We start from the raw sequence: 27242 nt of genomic DNA on the forward strand, positions 1-27242 counted from the left end.
ATATAAGAAATACAATTTTGTGAAACTGAAAACTATTTCTATAGCCTTAGGCCCCTCTTGTTTTTTTACTCTGAAAAATATAGAACGGAAAGGATATTCACGAGGGTAAACTTGATACAGCCGGTGAACTTCTTCACTGTCTTGGTCTTTTGTACAGTATCACACTTGTATAGGGCATCTTTTTGTCTGTCGCCCTTCCTTTCGAGGCACTGGTCTCAGACAGTTAGCCAGGTAACGAAGGTAATGCCATTTGCTATTATGAACATTTCTGAGAGCTAACTCGAAGGCGGCTAACACTTGAGCTACATTAGCACATTACATTCCTATGTAACTTGCTGCTGGACATGCCAATAATGTATCGAATTTGATAAAATCACAATGTTATTTGATTTCTAAGTAAAAAGGTTCTCTGTTTTTTTTTTTTTTTTTTAAATAAACAACAACAAATTTGCAATTGATTCATGCATGTTTCTATATTCTATTTTTTTGGTGAACCTAATAATAATGTATCATGTTTTGGGCTGAATGGAATTTGTTCTGTGTGTGAATTGCACTGAGCATGTACAGTAAATACTGACAAATATAAATATGCACTATTTCACTGTAGCTGTCACTCTCCTTGAATTCCACCCTCTGTCATTTGTCAAATAACGTTTTTTTTGTTTTGTTTTTTTAATTTGTTTAATTTGTGAATATATCACTTGTTGTTTTATATGAATCTCTCCAATAAAAAGTGATTCGATCCGTATCGTGATACATTGGGTGCAATACGATTCAAGGACGGTTTATTTCAAATTGGAACAATTCCAATGTTTTCAAATCAGTGGGATTACAATTCTATTCGATATTGTACAGCTCGCTTCGAGAAGGTACTATGATGCAATGAGTTTGTTGTCATCTTACAATATGAATGAACTTGTCAGTAGGTTAATGTACATGTGGCATTTCCTTCAAAGATATATCGCTCCAAGAAATATATAAATAAAAAAAATATTCAATACGTTACTTGAAATATTTTTAAATGAAACAGTTCAACTCGTTACACTTACATGATCTTATATCAAAACAGATTTTTCGATTCAAATCGTTTTTGTTATATCCCCAGTATGTATGTAAGTATGAATGTATGAGTGTATGTGTTTGTTAATATTGTTATTATTATTATTATTCATCCATTTTCTATAGTGCTTAATCCCCGGGAGATGCGAAGGTTTGTGAGTGTATAGTGGATGATTTTTTTTCAATGTTTGTTCAAGATCGCAAACGGTCGCAAAGACGTCGCCAACAGTTTTAATGGCCGCAATTAGCTTTTCTTGTCGCCAACAAATTTTGAATTGCGACATTCGGCCATGTGTGGGGTACTGTACTGGTTGACGTTTCCGGCTTTGTGGCATGTGTGTGTATGTTTTTTTAAAGACAGACCCAAAGAGTTCAATAATTATAACCCATTAATTCACACAACCACAAATATTTTATAAAGTTATGTTAGAAAATTAATATGTAACTTCAAATTCTTGTATAAAAGTGAAGTGATAAAATGGAAGGAACTCGCTGACGTTAGGGTTTTGTGGTTATTAATCAAAAGTGATTCAGGCTGCTTTCGTAGTTTAACCGTATTCCCCTTTAACTTCTGCATTTCCCTTGCACAGTTTCCCCTGCGGCTGGATGCCGGTCATTCCTATTCTGCCCATCGTGGAGTGACACTATGGATGAGGAAACTCTGGAGGGCGCCATCTCTACGTATGAAGCCCAGATGCGTCAAGTGGATGCCACTCTGGCTGCTGGCCTGGACCCCTCCCAGCAGTGTGACCTGCTCAAATTGAAAGAGGACCTGTGTCAGCTGATAGAACTCACCAAGGCCAGCCTGCTGTCTTTCAGAAAGAGTCTGCTTCTACCTTCCCTGGAGGACACCAGCGGAGTGCAGGCCAACACGCAAACTCCTGCGACTGACACAAAAAGCGATTTTGATTCCGAGTTTGCTGCTTTCTACACTGAGCTCGGGGAGTTTTCGGGGACTGGCTCTGATTCCAAGGAGCGAGACCAGGAGACTGACGGTTGTGTAGAAGATGATTGTGAAGAAGAGGAGGGGGAGGTGGAAGACACTTTGAGTGGTACCAAAGTCAGAGCGCCTTACAGGACGTCGTGGGGCACGCTGGAGTACCACAATGCTATGGTGGTCGGGGCAGAGGAACCAGATGGAGATGAGGCACAAGTTAGAGTTTTGTACATCTATCCAACACAGAAGTCCATGAAACCATGTCCGTTCTATCTTGAGGACAAATGCCGCTTCCAAGACAACTGCAGGTGACTTTTTTTTTTTTTTTTAATAACCTCCACCTTCATCGCTGTGTATTTATGCATTTGTTAGCTAATGTTCCAGTGTGCTTAGGAATACTGAAAATGTGTGGATCTAGGATTACCCCTATTTTTGTCACCATTATCCATCCATCCATTTTCTTAACCGCTTGCTCCTCACAAGGGTCATTATATGGTATTATTATTATTATTATTATTATTATTATTATTATTATTATTATTACAATTTTTCAATATTGCGTTTCTAAATATCGTCCAGCAGGTGGAAGCAAAGCCATATTGTCCATATTGTCATCATTATCAAATCAGCTGTACGCCCAACAATGATGAGATGATGATGATGAATGATATGTTTATTAAAATAGAATTGCAATTGGCTCAGTAATATACTGCATCATTATAATTATAATGCTTGTAAATCAGTAAGCTGACGATAAACACATCATTTATTATTACCACAGAAAATTGTATTTTTTTTAGCTATTTAAATTGTAAATGCACTGAACTAGTACAGCATTTTGTACACCTAATACAAAATACCTTTCTAGATGCATTGCCTCAGTGACGTGTGTTGTGTCATATTTTGGCCTAAATTTAACTCGTCAAATATGAAGAGCTACAACTAATATTTCCCTATTTTTTTCCAGTATAGACATAACATGTGAATTGGCCATTGTGTTTGTTTTATTTCACACCTAAAGAATCCCCACCCTGTTTGTCTGTTCACATTATGCAAAGGTTTTCCCATGGTGAAGTGGTATACGTGTCGGAGCTCAGAGACTTCCTGGACTGTGACCTGAGTAACCTTGAAGAAGGCTCGTCCTGCTTGACTCGGCACGAGGATGGCATCTGGTACCCATCCAGAATCACAGGTACTGGTCTCATTTGAGAGTTTGCAAGTTAAGCTTACAGTTGCACAACACAATCACATGAAGAATGGTGTTAAAAAAAAATCCAAAAATGATAGTGCTCTGTTTTGAATTGACACTATCACTCTGTGATGCTCTTAAACTTAATATCAATATAATTCTTTCTGAGAACATCCAGTTTGAAGGCTTACAATATTGAGGTACTGTTGAGCAATTGCTAGGTGCCATTGTGGTTACATGATGCCAAAATGTGATCAACACGATGAAGAGCACCATATAAATACCAATTCTAATTGAAACCGGACATTTCTTGGTTGATTTGTGGCTGAAACACTTGTTGTGATTTGTGCAATTCAGCTCCTTGTTAGACAACAACAATTTCTGCAGAAAGTACTGAAACATAGAATAGTGCTTTTAAATTCCTAATATCCCAAACCCTTTGTGAACAGTATAATTACATATTATGGATTTACAATACTCATTGTCAATCCCAATCAGTCAGAAATCTTATTGTTTGTCAAATAATGAAATATCAAGGTTATGTGGTTACAAACGAAGAGAATGAGAAACACACTGCAACATTCTGACAGAATCTGTCTGTCTTCCAAAGACCAACTCCAGAATTATCTTTTTTCCCCCCTCCCATTTAGACATCGATAATGGCTTCTACACTATTAAGTTTGACTCCCTGCTGCTAAAAGATGCTGTTGTTGAAGCCGACTGTATCATCCCTCCACTCAGAGAAGACGACCCCCTCTCCTCTGACTCGGACTCGGGTGATGCTGAAGATGACGCGGCTTACGCTAAAGGTATTTTTCAAGCAGATGTTACACTAGACTTTTGTTTTGGCGTGAAATAGAAAATAGGGCTATTTACTCTAGATTTTGGATGACTGTCAAGCATATCTTGATTCATTAGCTTTCAGTGCGGGGAAAAATGCTACTACTACTGCTATGGGGTTTTTTTGCAAATAAAAGAAACTGCAAGTGACTATAAACCTACATTTGCTTGCCAGTTGCCACTACAACTTCATGCTTTCTGGTTGAAATGTCTTTCCCTGCAGTTTATGAGTCTACTGGCGAATCGACTGCAAGCAGTACTTCCGATTTTGGAGGTTGGGAGGTTCACACAAGAGGCATCGGATCCAAGCTTATGCTCAAGATGGGCTATGAATATGGCAAAGGTCAGTGAATCATTTCTATTTTGAATGAATTTTGTGTACCTGTACTGCACTGTGTTTGTTAGATAGGTACAAGTGGTTGACTCACAATAAGTTACGAGATTTCTGCTTCAGGGTCCACCCAAGCCAATCAATGTACATGTACAAAAAAAACAGATCATCATCATTTTATTGATCTAACATGAGAGATGGTCGGCTAACATTACTAAAGCAGCCGATCCAAGGTTACCATGGAAACGCTCAAATCATATTCTCCTTTTTACAAGGTCTTTAAAAAATTTTCCACAGCTCGTGAGCTACAGCTCTAAACGTGGATGTTAGACATGTAGAGCGACGTAAGCGGATTCTCATTCAGAGTAGTAAGACTTTGGTGTTACTGTACATGTGATGGTGAACTTCTTTTTGCACTTCAGTGACAATTAAGAATGATCATAAAACAAAGTCACACTGACCTTCACATTATATATTACTTAGGACTTTTTAATGTTACAACACTGACATTTTTTTGTGGAGACAGTTTGACTTTATAACAGATTTATGTTTTTCATGAGAAAAATTGTTTTAATACTCAAACTAATCATAGGTCTGCTTTTGTTTCAATTTTTTGACAAATTGGGCCATAGGGGACAAATAAATTTATATATAGCTTGCTAGTTAATGTAATGAATGATGATTGATTTATGACACAAGCCAATATCCATGATACATGTGTCTAAAAACCACCAGCTGCCATTGCAACTCATTAAAGGTCAAAGTCACAACATGAGGCATCAGCCAACTAGCTTCTTATTCGCTGATATATTGATCTGAAATGTAAGGTAGCAAGACAAAGTAAAGGGAGGCCATGTATCTGATTAGAGCCAGAAATGTGAATTACAACTCGTTCTTTGTCTGGTATGTTTCCACCTTGATGTTTCCTGAGCTATCAATTTGAAACTGAAAACAGAACATGACAGGGTCAGAGGTTTTGAGACGACATCGGCTATGGATATTTCTCTGTTCTCACTGCCATTGATATGCATTACCACGTCGCTGGGGTTGCAACGTATCAATCACAAAGGAGCCACGCCTAAAACAGTACCCTGCTTTATCCTCTACCTCACTCTAAATGGGAACATGATTTATGTTTGGAGCGTCACGATGCGATGAAGGAGACATGAATACTGATCGAGACCGTAAAGCCAACTTCCACAACAAGTTTGTCTCTTTTGTTGTCTCAGGTTTAGGAAAAACACAGGAGGGCCGAGTCGAGCCCGTCATGGCGGTGCTCGTCCCCAAAGGCAAATCACTGGACCAGTGTGCCGAGTTAACCCTGCGACGCGCTCAGAGCAAGCCAAACGACGGCGTGAAAACGGGTCGGCCGAAGCGCCGGCGGAAGCCAAGGGTGGCCAACGGAGAGCGCCGTACCGTCTTTGACTTTCTCAACCACAAGCTGGGCGCCAAGGAGCGTGATGCTGCCGAGGAGGGGGCGGCAACGGCCGCTGGGTCATCTGCGCTCTCCGGGGTGGAGGCCTACAAAGGGGGCAAGAGCACGAAGAGGAGTCTGAATGTGAAGTTGTTCCAGGTCGCCGAGAAGGTGTCACAGACTGAGAGGGAGATCCAGAACTTGACCCAGTCGCTCAGCAAGCAAACGGGCAGGTCAGTGTTTAATTAATGGCCTTTTGTAATTACTTTCAAGGAAGTTTCCACCATGATTTACAAATACGTAACGTTTCAGGGATGTGAAATTTTGGATTTGGCAATAAGAGAGTGAGTGCATTTGATGCAGTGGTGAAGCTTCACAAGTTCAGTGAAAGTGAAAAGTTGCAAAAACAGTACATCATGTGGGCTGATGTGTCAGTTGATCAATCAGATAAAAAAAAAAAAAAAAAAAATCTTAGTTTCCGAAACTTTATTCCATTCCATGACATGATTTCAAACTGACAGAGCAGAAAATGCACAAATGTCAATGAATTATAATTCGACCAATCACAGCACACCAGTTTTCTGGATTTGGTAACGTTCGAAGCTAGTGAAGCCACATAGGACATATTCATTTTTGACTTGACTTCCCCTTTAAAGCTTACATTGCAGCAGTGATAATTTTGTCGACAAAATATTTTTGCCATAATTTTCATCACAACATTTTTTTTCCAGACGAAAATTAAACGAAAAGTAAAATAGAAGCCATTCATTGAGACTATAACAAAAACTAAAATTGACCAACAATTTCGTCAATAACTACAACGAAAATTAAAACAACAAAGTGACAAAAATTCACACAATCAGAAAGAATGAAACGCGGGTGGAAGAACTGCTTATAAGCTGTTCAGCGTTCACTGCACTTTATTTAATGTTCAAACATGTTTACATTCATTGTGCAGCTGTAAGATTAATCTCAAGCAATTTTGCACTTTTTTTTTTTTTAATTAGGTGAAAACTAAGTTACAGTCTTCCCTCGCTATAACGCGGTTCACTTTTCGCGGTCTCGCTGTATCGCGGATTTCTTTTTAAGTGCAATTTTGCACATTTTTTTACAGTAATTACTAGGGGTGTGAATTGCCTAGTACCTGACGATTCGATTCGTATCACGATTCACAGGTCACGATTCGATTCGATACCGATTAATCCCGATACGAATTTATAAGTCGATTGTTTTCATTCAAATTTAGAAAATACTAATCAGTAAGCTTGTAGAGTGTAAGATTTATATGAAAATGTATTATTTATTTATCTGAAATTTCAGTCTTATAGAGGTTGTAATCTGTTTCATGTTTGAACAGCATTAAAATAAAAATATTAAGGCTTAATGTTCCGTTCATATAACATTCTTCCATGCTCAAGGTGTGAATCCTAAAAAAAAAAAAAAAAAAAAAAAAAAATCGATTCTGCCCATTATTGAATCGATTCGAGAATCGCGCGATGTAGTATCACGATATATCGCCGAATCGATTTTTTTAACACCCCTAGTAATTACCCATTTTATAAAATTTATGAAGGTTTGAACATTGTCAAAGTTTGAACAAGAGAGAAATGTGAGAACATGTAAATGCCTCAATGAGAAAAGTGTATAAATTGTGCGGTCGGGGATTTTAGAGCCTTAAAACATTTATAAGAGTTGTAAAACATAAAGCTAACTACTTCGCGGATTTCATTTATTGCGGGTATTTTTTGGAACCTAACCCCAGCGGAAAACGAGGGAACACTGTATATTATTATCAGTTCAACATGTTTCATTGAAACAATTAATAAAGACACCGTTGTATTAAATGATTCTTGCATGTTAAACTACAGTTACAAATAGATGTATAATATAATTTTCTGTGTAAAAGTTGAAATGTATGCTGAAGGAAAATATCGACTAAACTGTCAATATAATTGCTCTTTTTCTCCTTGACTAAAATTGGATTAAAAATATAATACAATCAAATGACTCAATTATGACTAAAACTTTATTAATTTTAGTCAAAAGAGTAACTAAAACTAAATTAAAATTTCTTGTAAAAATAAATAACACTGCATTGTAGAAATGTACTTATTACAGTACAGTACAGTAGAACAAATCTGTGTGGACTATTTGACATAAAGAACATCGCAAACAAAATGCTGATTCGGATCCCTGACAAATGTTAGTGTTTTAACAAAATTTCAATTATTTAACAAGCTAAGTAATGCACTCCATTTGGCATCTGTTGGCTCACGACGCTACTGGCCAATAACTGATCGATTATTATACTCATCCCCAAAGCAAGGCATCCGTCCCACTTGGTGTTTTGAAGTGATGAGTCATTGGAATTCAGGTCTGTGGTAAACGTGGGAATGAGATGTAGAGATTCAAGGTGAGACTTTGTGTTTGCGGCCAACTCATCGGGGAGAGTGCAGCCCGAAAAGCAGCACGTCTCTCCCCACCTCCTAATCTGTTTGTTGTCTGTGTCATTTAAAAATAAAGGGACGTGTCCAGAGTGAAGCAGCTGGAACAGAAGCTGTCGGCCGCTCGTCGGCTGCTGGCCCAGCAGAAGGCCCAGGAGCAGTCCATCCAGAGAGAACAAAACAAGGCGGACACACACAAGAAGATGACAGAGTTCTAAGCTCTCTTTAACGTAAGATTTTTTTTTTTTAGTACCGTAGTTGTATTGTAAAGCAAACACTCACAGTTATTTGACTTACTGTTTGGTTTGTTTCAATTTGGTCTGTACAGAAAATATCAGATGCTCATTTTTTGTTTGTAATGACTTTTTATTTCTCTCCACTAAAAACTGATTTTGGAGAATGTTCCCGTATGTGTTTTTCTTTCTCAGTGCACAGCAGCTAGCTCGCTCCTTCTGGAAGTTGGAATTGTTTAAAAAAATGGATTTGTGTTATTTTAAATGTTTCTGCACCCAGTTTCAATTTTACAGTACAAATGCAACAAGATATTATAAATAATTTCTGACAAGTTGGAGGGATCTGGTCGCATAAACATCTGCTGTAGCTGTAGCTCACAAATACAAAACATAATGCATTTGTCAAAATGTAGAAAGACTTGCGGTTTGCCTGTATTGTTTTATAGCATTCTCATTGTTGGTCAAAAAAGGAAGCTTTTAACTTCTTGATTAATGTGTTCAGTTTTAGTAGCAAGTGGTCATAATTAGTGTTGTTCCGATACCGGTTTTTGGCTCCCGATACCGATACCCAGCGTTGCAGTATCGGCCGATACCGATACCATACCGATACTTAAGGTTTTTTTCCTCAACATGAAAAAGCTGTCCTGCCATTGGTTCAGAGCATTTAAAGGCCAATAGGATATGTTAGATCGGCATACAGTGAACATGTCACATACCAGTGAATGTCGTGCACCAGCAAGACACAAGATGCTGCATCCAAAATCCTATATTAGCATTGGAATTAATGGTATCGGCATGTTACTTGTGAGTAGTCACCGATACCGATACCACTGTTTTAATACAGTATCGGAACCTCTGCCGATACCAGTATCGGTATCGGAACAGTTGTCATAATCTTTAAAAAAAAAAAAAAAAAAAAAAGGCCAATTACATTTGAATGTCTTGATGCTTTCAGTGTCTTTGGATTTTTGAGACAATTATTGGACATTATATTTTTTAAAAGGTCATTTCATGTCCACTTAGCTTGGCTTCCTCTCTGAGTTACTTTATGAATTATTGGAGGATAAAACTAGAATCTGCACTCAGGAACATTCCCATTTACCTGTTAAAGAAGGAAAAACACAATATGTTCACTGAAATGAAATAAAACTGACAAAAAGTAATCATTAGAATAAATAGCTAATGAAAAGCTGGCATTGCTTTGTTGTGATCCAACAGTTACAGTACAGTATATAAAAATCATCTGGACAATGATGATGGCTTCAGCTCCATCTCACGTTTTTTTCAATACAATGGAGGGCTCTTCAGAATAGTCCAATGTTTTTTTGGGGCTTATCCATTCTTGGGTGGTTAAGGTCATTATCCTGCTGAATGACCCGTGACTAATGCCGATGTCAGACTACACGAAAACAGCCCGATTTCAGCCCGACTGACGTGTCGCGGACAAACGGGGCATGTCGTGGACAAACGGGGCATGTCGTAAACGATTTTGGGTTGTCTTGACGTAGCGTCGCCCGTGTAGTGTGACACGTTCAACGACTGGTCGACGGTTGTCCTGGACAGTTCAGGACCATCACGGCGAAAGTCTAGCATGTTAGAATTTTTGCTCGTCTTGACGCATAATGTGACATACCTACGTCGTCGTCCGTTTGGTTCCACAGCATTGACCAATCGCGAGAGGGAGCGAAACGTCAATCACACACTGAACAGCACTTTATAGCTCTTTTTATTAGCATTTTTATTTTATTTTATTAGCATTTGTTTATTTATTCGTTTATGTATTTATTTATTTATCCCCTGGGTATTTCATGGGATGGGGGCAGGCAGGTGAATCTCGAGGGGGAAAAAAAAAGAAAAAAAAAAGCGCCTCGCTGCAGCGCTGCGGCTGCATGGAGTGCGCACGCATCCGTGCAATCCGTCAGGCAACAGCGACATGAATAGAGGATCAAAATATATTGTGACAGTTGTTCAAATAATTTCAGAAATTTGGGCATATGAGATGGGCACATATTTAGTGAGGATCGATCACATTTTCATATCGTCGGGCCAGGCCTCGCCGCCTTAACTGTCACCCGCTCTCACTTGAAAGTCCCCCCCCCGGAGTGAGTGGCGTACTATCCAATGCACCGTACTAAAACATGTCAAATATGAATAAATGAAGCAGTAAAAAATATTCAACATAATATTTCAGTGTTTGATAAAATAATAAAACAAGATGTCATCCTGCAAATTAATTAACAAAATCTGCTATAATTACCCCGGCGCATATAGGCCTAAATAAATTAAAATACAGTGTTGGGTACTAAATCATATTTTAAACACTATTGCGGAGCAGGTAGCGCAAGCAATGCGCTCACATCAGTAGGTGCGTTTCCATTACCCTTTTTCGCAAAAATAAAAGCGATATTGTACTATTTCGATAAAGTACAATTTCGAATTATCGGCGTTTCCATTGGAGAGAGTTTCGCTTCTCAGGCGCAATTCTCGGAATGTCCCGTCTCGCGAGACCTCGCTGTTCTGTAGGAGGTGCTCATGATGTTTACGGAAGACTGACGCCCGGTATAGTTATATTACTTTAAAAACACTCACCACTCATCGTCATCTGGCGGTTTCGGGCATTTAGTGTTGGTGTTGTTCTGTGTGTCCCTCGGCAGTCGGCAAGCAGTTCTGACACGAAAGCGAGTGGCACCGTACTTCCTACATCCTGTAATCCTAAAATGTTGTTGTTCCCATGCAGAAGCTGGGTAAAAGGCGGGTTACAAATTGTTAAAAGTTTCTGATGTTTTCTGCTATATTAACCAGACATGGCAGGACAGGATTTCAAGCTCTCCTCTCCTTCAACTTTTCGAAGGAGTCTCGCTCGATTATACCTCACTCTCTTTTATGCTCATGACGTGCAGTAGCCGATACAAATCACTTCAGCATGTACAACTAAAATACAAACCCGAAATTAATAATTCTCAAAACAAATAGTAATTGCAAGTTTAATAAAAATACACATAAACAACGTGTTACATTCCTTTCCTCCGTGACCGGGCGGGTGTCACATGACTACTAATGCCAAAAAGTGTTTCCATTACCCTTTTGCGAAATTCTTCTTTTTCGATACGTCTCAAAAAAACACCTCATGAGAACGCAAAAACCTTTTTGCGATATTTGAGAGTTTTTTCGAAAATCCGGTGTCCATTACCAGCTTACTTTTGCGAAACATGCCTTTTGCGCAAAACCGAGGGTAATGGAAACGCACCTACACTTGTCCCATGCTGCTCCATTCACGCAAACACTCCCTGTCCTTGCCTCTTTTTTTTTTTTTTTTTTTTTTTGTCCCACCTCCCCGACAAACAGTGGCCGACGCGTCTCTCTTGGCAAGACAACACACGATGATCGGCTGGTGTCTTGTCGCGTTCAGACGTGTAGTGTGACTACACGCCCCGTCCACGACACAGAGCGAATTTGTCGGGTAATGTGACAGCGCAACTGTCGTGTAAGACAAAAAAAATCGAGTAGTCTGACATTGGCATAAGACCAAGCTTACTGACACCGGGAAGCACATTTCACTCCACAGTGCCTTGATACTCTGGAGATTTCAGATACTTGATTTTATTCTTGAGTTTTGCATCTGTTGTGACTTGTTAAAAAAAAAAAAAAAAAAAAAGTACTAGATCGTCTACTGTCCAACCGAATTCCCCCCAGAAGCTTTGTGGCTTTCCTTTCTTTCATGGAAGATATACCAACAACGTTGTCCATCTTTAAAGTCCAATTCTTCCCTTTGCTACTGAAGCAAATTTCTTACTGGCTGATAGCAAGTAATTAACAGAGGGAAATAGACTGAATTTATGATGCCCAAGTAAACCGTGCTTCACCTCTTTCAAATACCACCTGCCCCCACTGCAGGCAAGTAAGGTCGATATCATGGACATGTCACGGCAGCCAATTAGTTTCTCTATTGGGACCACATGGACATAGGGGATTATATTGTCATCCTTTTATGATCTGAGTACATACCTATGGACAGGAACTAAAATCCAAACTCAAGCATGACATTTTTGTAGTCAGCAATTCCAGCAGAACTAAGGTGATGTTTTTCGAGGAAAACAAAGACTGATGGGTTGTAGTTCAACTATGAAGGCTCACAAAGACTGTGTCCTAAGGAGAACACCTGGAAAGACTGACAGTCCATGGAAGGTGGCACAGTACAGTGCATGTTGATATAATGATATCCCAAGGGGGGTTGAGGGGAGGCTCTGTGCACCGTGCTTTAAGTCATTCATGAGCCTCATCTCTCTGAGGCTTTCGCTTGCAAGCCAGATTGCACCGTGTGTGTGTGTTTGTATGCTCTGCACACTTTCTGCAGACATGCGCCTCGCATATGGATTGAGAGCGGCCCATTAGGAAAGCCTTGGCCGCCAATCAGCACTTATCGGGGCCTGGATTATGTGATTAAGGAGGTGTGATGGCCCAATTGATTTGGAGGCCACCTTGACAGATGTTTTACTCGGGAATTCACCAGAAGCTGTTTAGCCAAAGGCGCTTGCACCAAAGGGTTAGCCTACGAATGTTTGTGACAGATCGAGCTGTCTACTTGTGCTCTATATAGGCACAGTTGGGGGAGAAAGAAAAAAAAAACACTGCAGAAGTTTAAGTACAAATACTTCTAAAGGTAAAGTACCGATTAAACTCTTAGGAACGGAACTATTTAAAGCACAAAAGAAAACAAATATTGACTGTCATATGCTGTATGCAGTACCTGCCAAAATGAAACGAGAAAAATTCTGTACAAAAGATAGCTTCCCGCCTTTATTAATTTGCATACTAGTGGTTGTGCTGAGTAGAGGAGAAACAAAAGCACAATTCTGACAAGATAATCAGCACTAAACTGAAAACAGGTCCTACGTGAGCAAAACAAAACATCCTACATACCTAGCCTTGTACATTAACTAAATGTCTGCTTAAATAAGTAAATAAAAAAAACCTGATACAGCCGTGGTGAAACAACAGTCCAGATTTGATTGATTCAATGCACTAAGAATGAGGGGGGAAAAAAAAAAAACACTGGTTGGTATTGGTAGCATTGGTAGAACATGAAAAGGGCACACAGGAAGGCCAGAGTTAAGATTCGAACCCTCAACCTCAGAACTATGAGGAAAACATACCAACACAGCCTCACACTACTGCTACTTTTTCTTATTTCTGAATTTTTCAAACCACTGCCCCCCTCTTCACCCCTCATGGGCTTGTCTGTTATGTGGTGGAAAAAAAGCAAAATTTAGTGCAAGAGTTCAGGAACGCTGTTCTACACGACTGCTTTCAGTTTAAATACAGTACAGTGCTCCCTCGTTTATTGCAGGTTTATCTTTCGCGGCCTTTCTGTTTCTGTGCTTTTTTGTTATTTACAGCGTGCTTTTTGGTTTGTTTATTTTTTTGGTCTTTGCGTGGCCGTATCTCTCGAAACCTACATCCAACCGGGGACATATGGGCATCCGCGGATTCGTCTCGACAAGTCCTTTCCAACGGTGTCTGTCCTGTCACTCAACGACATTGCATTCCGGATATAGAAAATATATACTGTAAGTACATTTAAACAAAAAAAACAACAAAAAAACAACAACATACTTTTAATGGGAGGGAAAAAAAAGACTGTAAATGGGGGGGGAAAATGAATGAAAAAGCATTCATAATAATCTAAAAATATACCAAAACGAAAAAATATATATATAATAAAAGAAAAAAATATATACTGTGCTGTATAAGTCAATAAAAAAACATACTTTTAATGGGAAAAATATGAATGTAAATGAAAAAAGAACATACATGATGAATGAAAAAAGCATTTTATAATAAAACAAGAATCATACCAAAACAAAAATATATATATAATATAGGGGAAAAAAAACTATATATATATATATATATATATATATATATATATATATATATATATATATATATATATATATATATAAATTAACGGGAATTTTTTTTTTTTAATTAACGTGGATTTCCATGGGTAGTTTTTGTCCTTTTAACTAGTTGTTATTGCAATATTGCATTTTCAAGTATTGCAAGCAATTCAAGTGCATCTGAATTCCCGCAGGGATACTTAATGTATATCCAAATGTGAACAGAGGAAAATTTATGAGGGACTCATACAATAGCTCAGTATATGCCTGTTTTTCCAGCAAGAAAAAAAAAGTTAGGGAGGCTTTTCCCAAAGTTTTCATGTGTGTGCGATACTTAAAAGTGCACTTTTAATGTATTCATTCAGTTAATTTGGTACTCTTATTAACTACAGACGCTATTTAATAGTATTTCAGGCTATCATTAGGCATACTATAAATTATTGTGCCAAAATCAATTAGGTATGTGCTAAAATCAATGAAGAACTTCGCAGTGCTGCGAGTATCTCACCTTGTTAAGTGCTGCGTTTCCATATTTTTGCTTAATTGCCATTGTCTCCCGTCTGTATTTTCACCAAAATAATCAATAGCTTCTCTGCTGAGCCAGTGGAAATACAATACAATAGTTTGCTGGCTGAGAACAGGAGGAAGGTCACCGTGGCGGTCGTTCAAGTGTAAACGCCACATGCCGTTAAACAGAATCTGTGTCGGAGGGTTTCACGTGGGTGGAAGAGCAGCATGCTGATGTGTGTGCTGGGAATAAAAAACTGAGTCAAAGCCTTGTTAGACTTAGAGTTAAAAAAAAAAAAAATGTTTCCAGTATATTTGGTGCTACAAATTCATGATTACCTTTAAATACAATCATCTGGTCCACTGCCAATACATGAATAGCTATGTGAGCAGGTCACTCAAAACATAGATAGATAGATAGATAGATAGATAGATAGATAGATAGATAGATAATTAACTACCTTTAATATGACATCTGATGTTTCCCAGATTCCCCCCCCCCTTTTTTTTTGCTCACCTGCTACTGATTATGCTTTCCCACACCTGTGTCTTGTCACTGCTGATTAGCTCATGCTTATAACCTCCTGTCTCATGCTGTCTCACCACCAATTCATTGTACCCTACTGTCACATTCTAGCATTTGTTTCCCTGCCGTTGACTGATCTAAGTTGTGATCCTGATTATTTATTGACCTTGCCTTTTTGCCTCACATATTTGATACCTTATCAACCTGCTTATTAAACTGTGTTTTTAGAACTGTCTTTCAGCCTGAGTTTTGCATTCGTGTCTTTACCTCTTGAACTGTTCATGACAGGAAGTGTTTCTGAATTTATGCACAAATGCATTGACCTGAACAGACTTTCACTGGCACAAGTGACTCAAGTGAACCGTATCACTTTAGTGAGTGACTCAGGGTAACCAGAGTCCATAAAATGAAGTGTCTTAAAGCCACCAAGACAGAAAGCTACAGTATGAGTGGATTCATTCCATTGAGGACAAACACAAGTATATACTTTATATATATTGTAATATTATTTAGTATTGGCATTAGTTGCTCCTCCCCAAGCTTAATTTCCATTTTGAAGTTGTTGTTTTTTTCTCCCTGTAAGTAAAAACAAGACTGTTGTCATCTTTTTAAGTAGTTGGTGCACCGCCATTTTTTATTTATTTTTTTCGGTCATATAAAACACCTTTGTTAAATATTGAAAGGGAAACATCTTTCATGCATTCAATTTCACACCCTATTCAAAAAGTGTGGCCTTCAAAAATTAGAAGAAAAAAAAGAAAGAAAATTAAATTGGTGACATTCTACTGAGATTGATTATGGAGGCCCTGGGCAGACTGACATGACAACAAATAGAGGCTTAAATCTTATTGGCCCAAAAATAAATATAAGTAAATAAAAATCAAACGTCAGCATACATGGACTGGAAATAACGCAGCCAAGAGAAATATTAAGAGAATAGACTGTTGAGAACAAATTATTGTAATTATAAAGTTGCAAAAGTAGGGAAATACTTCTGTGTTCATGCTAGCATAGAAAACCTTGGTAGATATGATGGCACACTATTGCGTTATATTAGACGTGTTATTTATGGAGTAAGTTCCCCTTTTGCTTTCTCAAGGTGGTGTAATTGATACTGACAACACAATAAGATGTGAGTCAGTATGTGTTTGAAAGCATGTAAAGCTGAAGAGGGTTTAAGTGAGACTTAAGCCAAAAACAGTTTCCAGATATCCACTTGACAGCAAATTAATTTTCTGTTCATGTTTCAAATAATCTATAATGGACCCAACACCCTTTCTAAATATTGAAAGGGAAATATCAACATCCTTCATGCAGTCAATTTTATACCCTATTCAAAAAGTGTAGCCTTCAAAAATTGAAAGGAAAAACGAAAGAAAAGGAAATTGGTGACATTCTACTGCCAAGTGAGATGTTTTGCGATGAAATCTACAAACCTGGTGCACAAATGGTTCTGCAAGGCTGCACAGCACTGCTTTTGTTTTTAAGTTTGCATCACTAGCATGACATGTCACATTCACTTATCTTGCCATACTGCCACAATAGATTTGCAGAGGAATATGTCAAAAGTGGTTTATGATACCTGATTCTGAAACTCATCTGATGTTTTTCCATTTATTTCAATATTTGCATTAGCAGGAAAGCCTGAGTTTAGTACAGACTAATCCAGATGCCTCTCTCTCTTTCTCTCTCTCTGCAACAAGCCGCCTCTACCCAAATGAATGTTGTTAATGCAGCTTAGCTTGTATATATTGGTAAACAAAAAATAACAGTTGGGATCAACAAGCTTGTATAATTAGATACAGTACTGTATGTTTGGTTAATGTCTCATTTAAAAAAAAAAAAAGAAACTCCTGAAACCCCTTAGTATGTCACAATTAGCCTGTGCCTAATTAATGTCATTTTTAATAAAACATGATTCAGATAGTGCTTTAGACAAATTGGAAAAAAATAAATAAAAATCAGAGAACCTGCGAACAGTGATCAGAAAAACTGACTGTCATCTTATTGTGAGGATTGTGGAGCTTTTCAATTATAAGAGCTCCCTAAAATTAATTAGTTGTGTGATAATACTTCTAATAGAAGGTGGCCTTTTGACTAATGCATAATGCAATACCTTCAGCACTGGCACGTACTGGTGTTTTTTTTCTTTTCTTTTTTTTCTTTTTCTTTTTAAATTTAATGAATGTTCCCCATTTAACCCCGTCGACTTGTGCAAAGGTAAGAAGCATCTGCAAAATTGGCTTCATTTTGAGCTTGCCATTACTCACCTCCCACACTGTGCCAATGCAAAAATGGCTTTCATTGCCGTCACGGCTGAGCTAGGGAGTGCCAAGTGGCTACTTGTTGAGCCCAAACCCCAAAAGAAATTAAAAACCTGGATTAGTGGGCTGATCCACATGTGGGGCACATGTAGCAGGGCACATAACCAGTGATTTATGCTTCGTGCTCCTTCATTTTGGGTTTATCTAATTAATACCATCAGGAGAAGAACAAAAATTTGGTAGTGGACTTTCTGGCCCATATTCCGAGTGACATGGTGAGCCAGTTTATGTTCCTGACATCATGGAGGATCTGAAATTATGGGTACGCTGCATGCTGATCAGGTGGTGAAGAAGGCTCAACAACGCCTCGTCCACTTGAGAAGGCTGAAGACGTTTTGCAGGGGCTCTATTATTCTGCCTGTTTTCGACAGGGTCACAGCATCCTAACATGGGAACTTGTACTGTTCACAGCTGCAGAAAAATCCAGCGATCAGCGGCTGTGAGCTCCCCCGCCTATAGGACATCGACACCAGTCAGTGCATCGGCAAGACCCAGAAAATTATTAAGGATCCAGCCACTTCAACCGTGTTCTGTTCCAGCTGCTGCCATCTGGCAAGCATTACCACAACAGAGCAGCATGCTAAAGCACACTTTCTTTTACCAGCCCCGGGCATGTTGCAACTCAAGTCACACAAGACCAAAGATATTTGCTCTTTTTTGAAAAGAAAAAAAAAAGTAATATAATGGAAATGTAACAATAAAATAATCTAAATCAGCTTGCTACAGACATGTCGTCCTAGTCTAGCTTTCCGTGACTAACCAATCAGAGAACGGGAAAATGCTGACATTATTAAGATGAATTGGAAATCTCATTGCTAATACAGTTTAAAGGGATACTTGATCCATTGAACCATTTTCAGCAGTAAAACGTTAATATTTTGCCCAGAATTTAATTAGCCATGGCTTCTGCCCATCAGCCCTTGAATGATGTGATCGATGTAACCTGTAATGTGTCCGAAAGGAAAAAATGAATAAAACAAAACAAAGAATTAATTTGATAACTTCATAACTTTTCATGTTCAATGAACGCCTTTTAAAACTATTTTTCCACTTGCTGTGGACTGAAGATGACATCACCTATGCTGAGGAAGTAGGTAATGACCTAGCTCAGTTTGCTGACCAAAACCAGAAAACAGGTGAGTCATGATTGGTCGTTAGCGACTTTCTCAGCACAGGTGATGTCATCTTCAGTCCATAGCAAGTGGAAAATTTTGTTTTTAAAGGTGTTAATTGAACATGAAAAGTAAGTATCCATCCATCCATTTTCTTGACCGCTTATTCCTCACAAGGGTCGCGGGGGGTGCTGGCGCCTATCTCAGCTGGCTCTGGGCAGTAGGCGGGGGACACCCTGGACTGGTTGCCAGCCAATCGCAGATGAAAAGTAAATAAGTTATCAAATTAAAACTCTTTGACTGCCAAAGACGTTTAATAATGATTAGTAAAATTTCTTTGAATGGAATGCGATCTTTTATTTAGTAGCCACATTGTATATGTAGTAAAGGCAAACAATATTCTTTTTGCCTTGAAAGATGAGTTAAAAAGCTCAAAACCGGCTGGCACTGTGGATTTTTTTGTTTTGTTTTGTTTTTATATGGTGTGGCAGTCAGAGTTAATTCTGGACAAAATCTGATTGGCCAAAAAAGAAAATTGAATGTCAACATACATGTATTGGATGTAACAGCCAAGAGAAATGTTACAAAATGAAGAGAATAGACTGTTGGGAATAAATTATTACAATTGCATTGAAAAAATGTGACCATTTAAGTTGTAAAAGTCGGTTGTTATGTTTAAGCCAACATAAAAACTTTGTGGCCGTGATGGTCCAGTATTGCTTTGTATAATTTCTTGGTTTTTTTTTCCCCATCAGATGTGTTATTTATGGAATACGTAAGTTTGTCCTTTAAATTCTCAAGGTGGTGACAATGAGAATACAATAAAGTGTGAGTCCATATGTGTGTGAAAGTGTGTAAAGCTGAAGAGGGTTGAAGTATCCACTTGACAACAAATTCATTTTCTGTCAAATTCTTTTCCAAAGAATGTTTCAATCTATAACAGACCAAACACAAGCCAGGGGTTTGTTTATGTGCTTCCTTCAATTTAGTCCATGTCCTTCAGAATGGTTTGTGAATAACACATTTTGTCTTTAGTCCTCATCCATGGCTCTTTGCCAGACAGCTTTATATAAAACAATCTTGGTATAGCGTCTGCCAGTGTTGAGTTATGATGGGTGATATTTTTCATTTGGAGCTGACTTTTGGAGGCTTTTATTCACACTTTCAATCTCAAAGCTGTTCTTCATACAGCCCTTCTCGCAATGTTCTCACCTTGTGTAGGTTCAGAGTGAAAGGAAAACTGCTTCAGTGTTGTAAAACGAAAGTTACAACTGTAACTACGGTTCTATGAGTCCCGGATGACCGCCAGAAGGCGGTGCTTTAAGCACTGAATGTTCCTTTCGCGCATGCGCAGTTCGAGTAATGCATACCAAATTAGTCACCTGTGACCCCTGGGTGACCCTAGAAGGGTATAAGTTCCGGTGTCACCCAAGGTTCGTTTCCTACGGAATCTTCTCGCGTGAACACGAGGATTCCGAGCGACAGGACGCCCTGGCGGTCGTCCGGGACTCATAGAACCGCAGTTACAGTTGTAACTTTCGTTCTATTTCGTCCCTCCCGACCGCCAGAAGGCGGTGCTTTAAGCACTGAATGACTAATACCGGCGTAGTCGCGAGGGATCTCAGACACAAACCTCACTGAGAAGCCCCAGCAGGACCCAAGATCACGCCAAGCGGATGGGGAGAGGCGACATCCACGCTATAAAACCTGGAGAAGGTGCAAGGCGTCGCCCATGAGGCAGCAGCACAGATATCCTCCAGGGAAACACCCCTCAGGGCGGCCCAAGACGTGGCAATGCTCCTGGTGGAGTGACAGCGCACCCCTGACGGCAGGGGGCGGCCCGACAGCAGGTAGGAATGGCGAATGGCATCCACGACCCAGTGAGACAAGCGCTGCTTGGAGAGAGCGGAGCCCTTGGTAGGACCACCATAACAAACAAAAAGCTGGGCAGACGTACGCATGCCTGCCGTAGCGTCAATGTAACACTGCAAGGCTCTCCCCGGACACAAGAGCTCCGGCCTGTCCCCGCCATCAGCAGGAGTGGGTACATAACGTTTAAGCCGTAGAGGCTGGTTAGAACGAGAGCCAGACAACACCTTGGGAATGAAGGCAGTGTTTGGCCACAGAGTGACGCCGGCGCCATCCGGGTGCCATCGCAGGCATTCAGGGCTAACCGATAAAGCGTGTAGGTCGCTGACGCGCTTGGCGGAGGCAACGGCGAGCAAGAGTGCAGTCTTGCGCGACACCCACAGAAGGTCCGCCCCTGCCAGGGGCTCGAAGGGAGGCCTGCACAGGCCGTCCAGCACCAACTGCAGATCCCACGCCGGAACCCGAGGAGCCGGGCGGGGACGAAGACGCAGAGCCCCTCTGAGGAACAAGGACACCAGCTCATGGCGCCCCACGGAGCAGCCATCAGCACCAACATGCCGGGCAGAAATAGCTGCCACATACACCTTCAGAGTCGACTGAGACCTGCCCTTATCCAGGAGGGACTGCAAGAAATCCAGGATGGTGGGGATGGAACACGAAACAGGGTCCACCCCGCGTTCTCCGCACCACGCCACAAACAACTTCCACCTGTTGGCATACTGTAGCCGAGTGGACGGTGCCCTCGCATTAAGAATGGTCCGCGTGACAGACTCTGTACAGCCGGTCAGCAGCGGTTGGGGCCCCTCAGTGGCCAAACACACAAGCGAAGGCGCCGAGGTCGGGATGCCAAACCCGACCTCCCTGTTGAGACAACAGGTCCTCCCTGTCGGGGAGACGCCACGGCTCGCCGGAGCACAGTTGACGGAGCAGGGGGAACCACGTCCGGGCCGGCCAGAAGGGGGCCACCAGCAACAGCGTGTGCCCCTCCTGAAGAACTCTCTGAAGCGTCAGCCATATCAGAGGGAGCGGCGGAAAGGCGTAGAGAAGGCACTCTGGCCACGGCTGCGCCAGTGCATCCAGACCCAGAGGGCTGGTGGTCTCGCTCAGGGAAAACCAAAGTGGGCAGTGGGTCGAGTCCTCGGAGGCAAAGAGATCGACCTCCGCCGTGCCGAAGCTGCTCCAAATCATGCGCACCACTTCTGGGTGGAGGTGCCACTCTCCCGGAGGAGGACCCCGACGGGAGAGAGAGTCCGCGAGCTGGTTCCGAACCCCCGGCAGATAGGTGGCCCGTAGACTGGCCAGACGGGGAGCAGCCCACCTGAGAAGGTGCTGGGAGGTCTCCAACAGACGGGCGGACCTGACGCCGCCCTGATGGTTTATGTGAAACACGGCCGTGGTGTTGTCCGACCGTATGAGAACATGCCGTCCGCTCAGGTATGGCAAGAAGTGCATGAGTGCCAAGTGCACCGCCCGAAGCTCCAGCACATTGATGTGATCGACCCTGTCGCGCACAGACCAACTTCCCTGAGCCTTCAGGGCAGGTGGTCCCGGCCCCCCCGTAAGTGTGGGAGGGTGACGGTCCTGCAGAAGAGATCTCACCTCTGCCAGCTCAGCCTGAAGGTGCCCAACCTCCGAAGCGAGTCGTCCGCTGCGCCGCCCTTTTCCTGGGGGGGGGGGGGGGGGGGGGGGGGCATGTACAGCAGAGGACACACCGAGACGTTTCCGGCTCCTCGGTTGGGAGGACGACAGATGACCCAGTGGACTGGGGTCACTGACACCAGGACTGCAGGCCCGGCCATCCCCGGCACGGTCAGAAACAAGACACCTCGGGCAGCGATCGTCCAGGACATCGGAGGCCTCAAAGAGGATACCACAGTCCACGCAGCAACGGGAGTCCTCCATTGTGAACACAAAGAGGCCCAAACAGCGATGAGCGGGAAGCTGAGGGAAGGGGGCGCGAGCGCCACCTGCACAGCAGACCCACACCGAGCAGCCGACGCGTGGGTCGGGGCAAACAGTAAGCCGGTAAAGCAGCGATAAGCCGAGGGAAGGGGGCGCGAACGCCACCTGCACAGCAGACCCACACCGAGCAGCCGACGCGTGGGTCGGGGCAAACAGTAAGCCGGTAAAGCAGCGATAAGCCGAGGGAAGGGGGCGCGAACGCCACCTGCACAGCAGACGCACACCGAGCAGCCGACGGAGGGCGGGGGCAGACAGCCAGTTGCCAATACTAGCGATAAGCTGAGGGAAGGCGCGCGAACGCCACCTGCGCAGCAGACGTACACCGAGAAGCCGACGGAGGGCCGGGGCAGACAGTTAGTCGTTAATAGTAGCGATAAGCTGAGGGAAGGCGCGCGAACGCCACCTGCGCAGCAGACGCACACGGAGCGGCCGATGGGCGAGAGGGGCAGACAGCAGTCGCGAAAGCAGCGACAAGCTGAGAGAAGGGCTGAAGCCAGGTGCGCACCGCAGGCGGGACACGCACAAAAGTAAGTAAGACAAACAATCGAGCGAAAAGCGCGACGCCGTAAGCTGGGAGCGGGGACGCTGACGCTGCCCTCACCAGCAAAGGCACAAAAAGAAAAGCAACAACCAAACGGCAACACCGTCGGAGAAAGCGCCGCTAATAAACCGAGAGAAGCGCTAACGCTGCCAAAGCCAGCGGAGGAAAAAATAGGGTAAACCACGAGCCGTGGTAGCCAGGGCGCTAACGCGAGGCTAGCCACACAAAAAACACCCAGTAAATGCGGAAATTAGACGGCAAAGTAGACAACAAGTAGTCAATAACCTTACCCCACGGGAGGTTAGAATACGCGACCACGTCGGGTCACAAACGAAGGAAAGAAAAACACAGTCGCCGCAGCCTTTGGAGGGCGAACTACGCAGCTCCGACCGATCCGGTCACAAGGCTCCAAGCGGCGCGGTCAAGAGGATAAATACAAATCCCAATTCTTACACTCTTCGAAAATGTGTCGTATGCATACGAGAAGAAAAGAGGAAACGAACCTTGGGTGACACCGGAACTTATACCCTTCTAGGGTCATCCAGGGGTCACAGGTGACTAATTTGGTATGCATTACTCGAACTGCCTTCTGGCGGTCGGGAGGGACGAAATAGAACTGCAATTATCACAAGTGGAATATGAGAAAAACTCATCCATGTTTTTATTTCATCACATCTACTGTGGACTAGTGCAACATTCCTCTTTATTTACCGCAAGGTCCATGATAAGTCTGAGAACGATCAAAACAAATCTAACAGATGAGTTAAGTCAACTGCAAACAGGGTAAAGCTGCATCTCTCTCTCTCTCTCTCTCTCTCTCTCTCTCTCTCTCTCTCTCTCTCTCTCTCTCTCTCTCTCTCTCGCACACACGCGACATTCTAAATAATGTGTACATTGCATTTTTGAATGATCAAAGAAGTATATGTTTAATTAATTATAGGTAGAAAGCTTTACAGTGCAAACCAAAACATGATGATACTGGGCGTACAGAATGCTTTTATTATTCTATTTTATTTATATTCCATGTTTTGTTTTGGGGGTTTTTCTACATTTTAAACTGATTGTGATTGAGTTTAAAATGTTGCTTGATGCTGGTTTGGATAGTGTTGCACATTCTATCATCTGTCATGTGGAAAAGGGCAGGAAAGAACATTTCAAATATTTTTAATAGGAAACTGTTGAAATGTTTGCAGCTGAATTTATTTTTTTAGACTTACTTTTTCAAGATATTGAATATTTTTCATCGATTTTTTTTTAGATTGGGAATATTTTTCCACTGGATTTTTTTGAGATCCAGATTTATTTATTTATTTATTTTTTGGCACGTTAAATTTTAATGCTAAAAAAAAAAAAATCTGTGTTAGAAATTCATATTCAAACACTGATGGAACAGATTTACTTCTAAAAAATACTTATTTGAATGTTCTGTCTTTCAATGCTGGCGTTGAAGAACAGCACCTCTTATGGTTGCAACTAAATACTGCACTCAATTTTGCCTCAATCTTGAAGACACGGTTCATTAAAAATTGATTACACATAATGGGCCGAAATTCTTAATTTGTGATTGTTGTTTGATTAATATCCTTAATTGGAAAAAAAAAGAAAAAAAAAAGACAATATTTACCTTGATTACGCAGTGAATAATGCACAAATCTTAATGGCAAGTTCAATGGTAGATAGAATAAATGCATCTAAAAAGGAGAACAAAATTAGGATTGTTCATCCTTGGAGGAGGTCTGCACCCTACTGAGTGACATTCAAGTTACAGAGGCGGTAGTTAGAGATGCAAAGCTCAATGTCAAAATGGAGAGTTATAAAGGGATGTTTTCACGGCCCCATAAAGTATTTATGAGCTCCCAGGATTTGATGACAGACTTCCTACCTTGTTCCTTGTTCATAACCTTTAAGTTAATCTGGGACAAAACACTTGAAGCTGCTTTGAAAAAAATACAAAAACAGGTGAAATAACTGTTTTCTCTTCTCTTGGGACAGCAGATTTCAGATCATTCCAGCCAGCCAAGGAGGGAGAAAGAGTCCCACTGATCCCAGTATACACACCAGTACAAACATCCAGAGGAATATCCTGTCAATGACCATGGCGACGTACTTCCAGTCTTCCTTCACCTAACAAACAGGGAAACAGCAAATACGGACATTGAACACTTATTCCAAGACACCAACGTCCTGTTAGTCAGCTGTCGGTTTTCACCATCGAGTGATTCCTCACAAGTGGATGAGTGGATTTTTTTTAATTTTTTTTTTGATTAGGGCAGCTCGCTAAATGTCATTCAATCTTGTCCTCGCTTATGAAAAGGTTGATTGCTGAGGTCCAGTTGTTTCACTGTTAGACCTTTGCTGTGAGATGACTAAAATTCTTTTCTACTCTTTTTTTATTTTTTTTATTTTTTTATATTTTTTTTTTCAACGACATGCATGAAACAGCTATTTAGCCTGGTGTCATGAAGTAATATGGCTACGACGTATGAAGGTGTATACTGTAAGTTGGGGCCATACTGAAAATATTGATAGCACTCAATTGTAATGTTCTGAGACTAAAATATTACTTGAAATCAAACAAGGTAAATGCAACAGCCACTCTCCCTTAAGCATGAAGCAGGTAACATAAAACATGTTTATGTTTTTCTCGTAGGCTAAATATTTTAGCTATACGTAATTGCAAAAAAATGGCATTGACACAGGGACACAGATGCTATGTGTTAGCTTGTACTGTATATGGAGTTTTGCATTGTTAGTTAGCATTAGGCTAAGTCTAATTCTCTGTGTTTTACAGCTTATTTTGACAGTAAACTTCAAGTGCGAGTGGCATCAAACAGCTTAAAGCCTCTGATTTATTGTTTATTTATTTATTTATTTTTAAGAATCTGACCACCTGCTTTCTGTACTTACGTGTTTTGATTTTCAAAATTAAAAACTGGGACGTACAATTTCGCTAAAAATCGAGTATACAAAATTCTCACCAAATTTAATTGCTCGCCTATGGTGTATATGCCACGGAAGAGGCGGGACTGTTTTTGCACAAGAACTTGTTTCTGGTTCCTGTTGTGACGTAATTGGCCGAGTCTAATACTAACACGAAACGACCGTCACCTTAAGACACCTAAATGCGCAATGGGGTATATGCCAATGGACTTTCGGTGGAAAAAGTCAATCAGAGAAAAAAAAAGGTAAAAATAAAAAAAGTTAATAAATATAAGCATATGCGTACAACAACCACTTATACTCAGTGTTGCTGTGTCCCGTTGTGTAACGCTAGCGCTAGCTATAATGGCATACTTTTTTTTTTTTTTTTTTTACTTTTTTTTTTATTTCCCTCTGACGCGGAGACACAACATCGGTGGCTTGTTGCCATCCACCGTAGTCGGCATTTTTTGAAAGAGAATATACTGGAGGCCACATCAGAGAAAGGACGGCGTTCGTTGACAAGAGGAGCCATCACTGTGTTGTTTGAATGGAACACACATATAGCTTAAATCCTTTGTCTTTTTTTTTTTTTTTAAGCTAACGTGGATGAATGTGCTTTTATTATACGACTTACGTCCGACAAAGCAAGGTGAGGTAAATCGAGCAGAGAACGAATGAAAAATAAAGCCATTTTGCTTGGATAGTGGAAACCGGAAACTGCAGTGTACACGTCACACTTTTGCCGGAAGTGCGTGAAGGTGGAAATGTGAGTATTGGGACGCAGCCAATTACGTCACAAGAGGAACCGGAAACAAACACTTGTGCAAAAACAGTCCCGCCTCTTCCGTGGCATGCGGCACTTCCGGGTTCCACACACCAGTGCTGTTTCCGGTTCCTGTTTGCGACGTGTGGGCTTGGTTGCGCTTCCACCCCTCGGTTGCGCGTTCCCGTCGACGTGTGAGAGTGTGTAGTTTGCCGTTCTCAGATGTCCAAAGTATTTGCGTGGTTGGGGGGCGTAGGGGTGGGGTTACGAGTGTTAGAATGTGGCCGGAATCGGCGATGATGTGGAAACCCGGAAGTCTGTGACATCTACCCCATCTTGGTCAACGGAGGTAGGGGTGGGCACTATTTT

General features: G+C 41.3%; 3 protein-coding genes across 5 annotated transcripts in view; 1 reads left to right on the top strand and 2 right to left on the bottom strand.

Annotated features, from left to right (window-relative positions):
- Nucleotides 1-96: 96 nt before the first annotated feature.
- On the top strand, nt 97-25903 carry zgpat (zinc finger, CCCH-type with G patch domain). 2 transcript variants are annotated; one of them, XM_077515013.1, is made up of 8 exons: nt 97-240; nt 1650-2304; nt 3055-3188; nt 3836-3994; nt 4249-4368; nt 5586-6003; nt 8294-8444; nt 25184-25903. In XM_077515013.1, the coding sequence occupies exons 2-7, from the start codon at nt 1706-1708 to the stop codon at nt 8430-8432; spliced, it is 1569 nt and encodes a 522-aa protein (XP_077371139.1). In that variant the 5' UTR covers nt 97-240; nt 1650-1705; the 3' UTR covers nt 8433-8444; nt 25184-25903. The 2 variants fall into 2 exon arrangements, with proteins under 2 accessions (XP_077371139.1, XP_077371138.1); XM_077515012.1 differs by lacking the exon at nt 25184-25903 and adding an exon at nt 18116-18360.
- Nucleotides 20377-22484, bottom strand: LOC144013224 (uncharacterized). Its single transcript, XM_077511819.1, has 3 exons — nt 22398-22484; nt 21737-22053; nt 20377-21693 (listed from the first exon to the last, which is right to left on the bottom strand). Exons 1-3 carry the CDS (start codon nt 22482-22484, stop codon nt 20451-20453), a joined length of 1647 nt encoding a protein of 548 aa, XP_077367945.1. The 3' UTR covers nt 20377-20450.
- The window catches only part of chrna4b (cholinergic receptor, nicotinic, alpha 4b), an 18335-nt gene continuing 15199 nt past the window's right edge, over nt 24107-27242 (bottom strand). For both annotated transcript variants that reach the window (XM_077515010.1, XM_077515011.1), the window contains one exon: nt 24107-25312. In XM_077515010.1, the coding sequence (XP_077371136.1) occupies nt 25187-25312 (126 nt within the window). In that variant the 3' untranslated portion in view covers nt 24107-25186. The remainder of the gene's footprint in view (nt 25313-27242) is intronic.

The sequence above is a fragment of the Festucalex cinctus genome, chromosome 2, assembly GCF_051991245.1.
Source record: "Festucalex cinctus isolate MCC-2025b chromosome 2, RoL_Fcin_1.0, whole genome shotgun sequence".
Taxonomy (NCBI): Eukaryota; Metazoa; Chordata; class Actinopteri; order Syngnathiformes; family Syngnathidae; genus Festucalex; species Festucalex cinctus.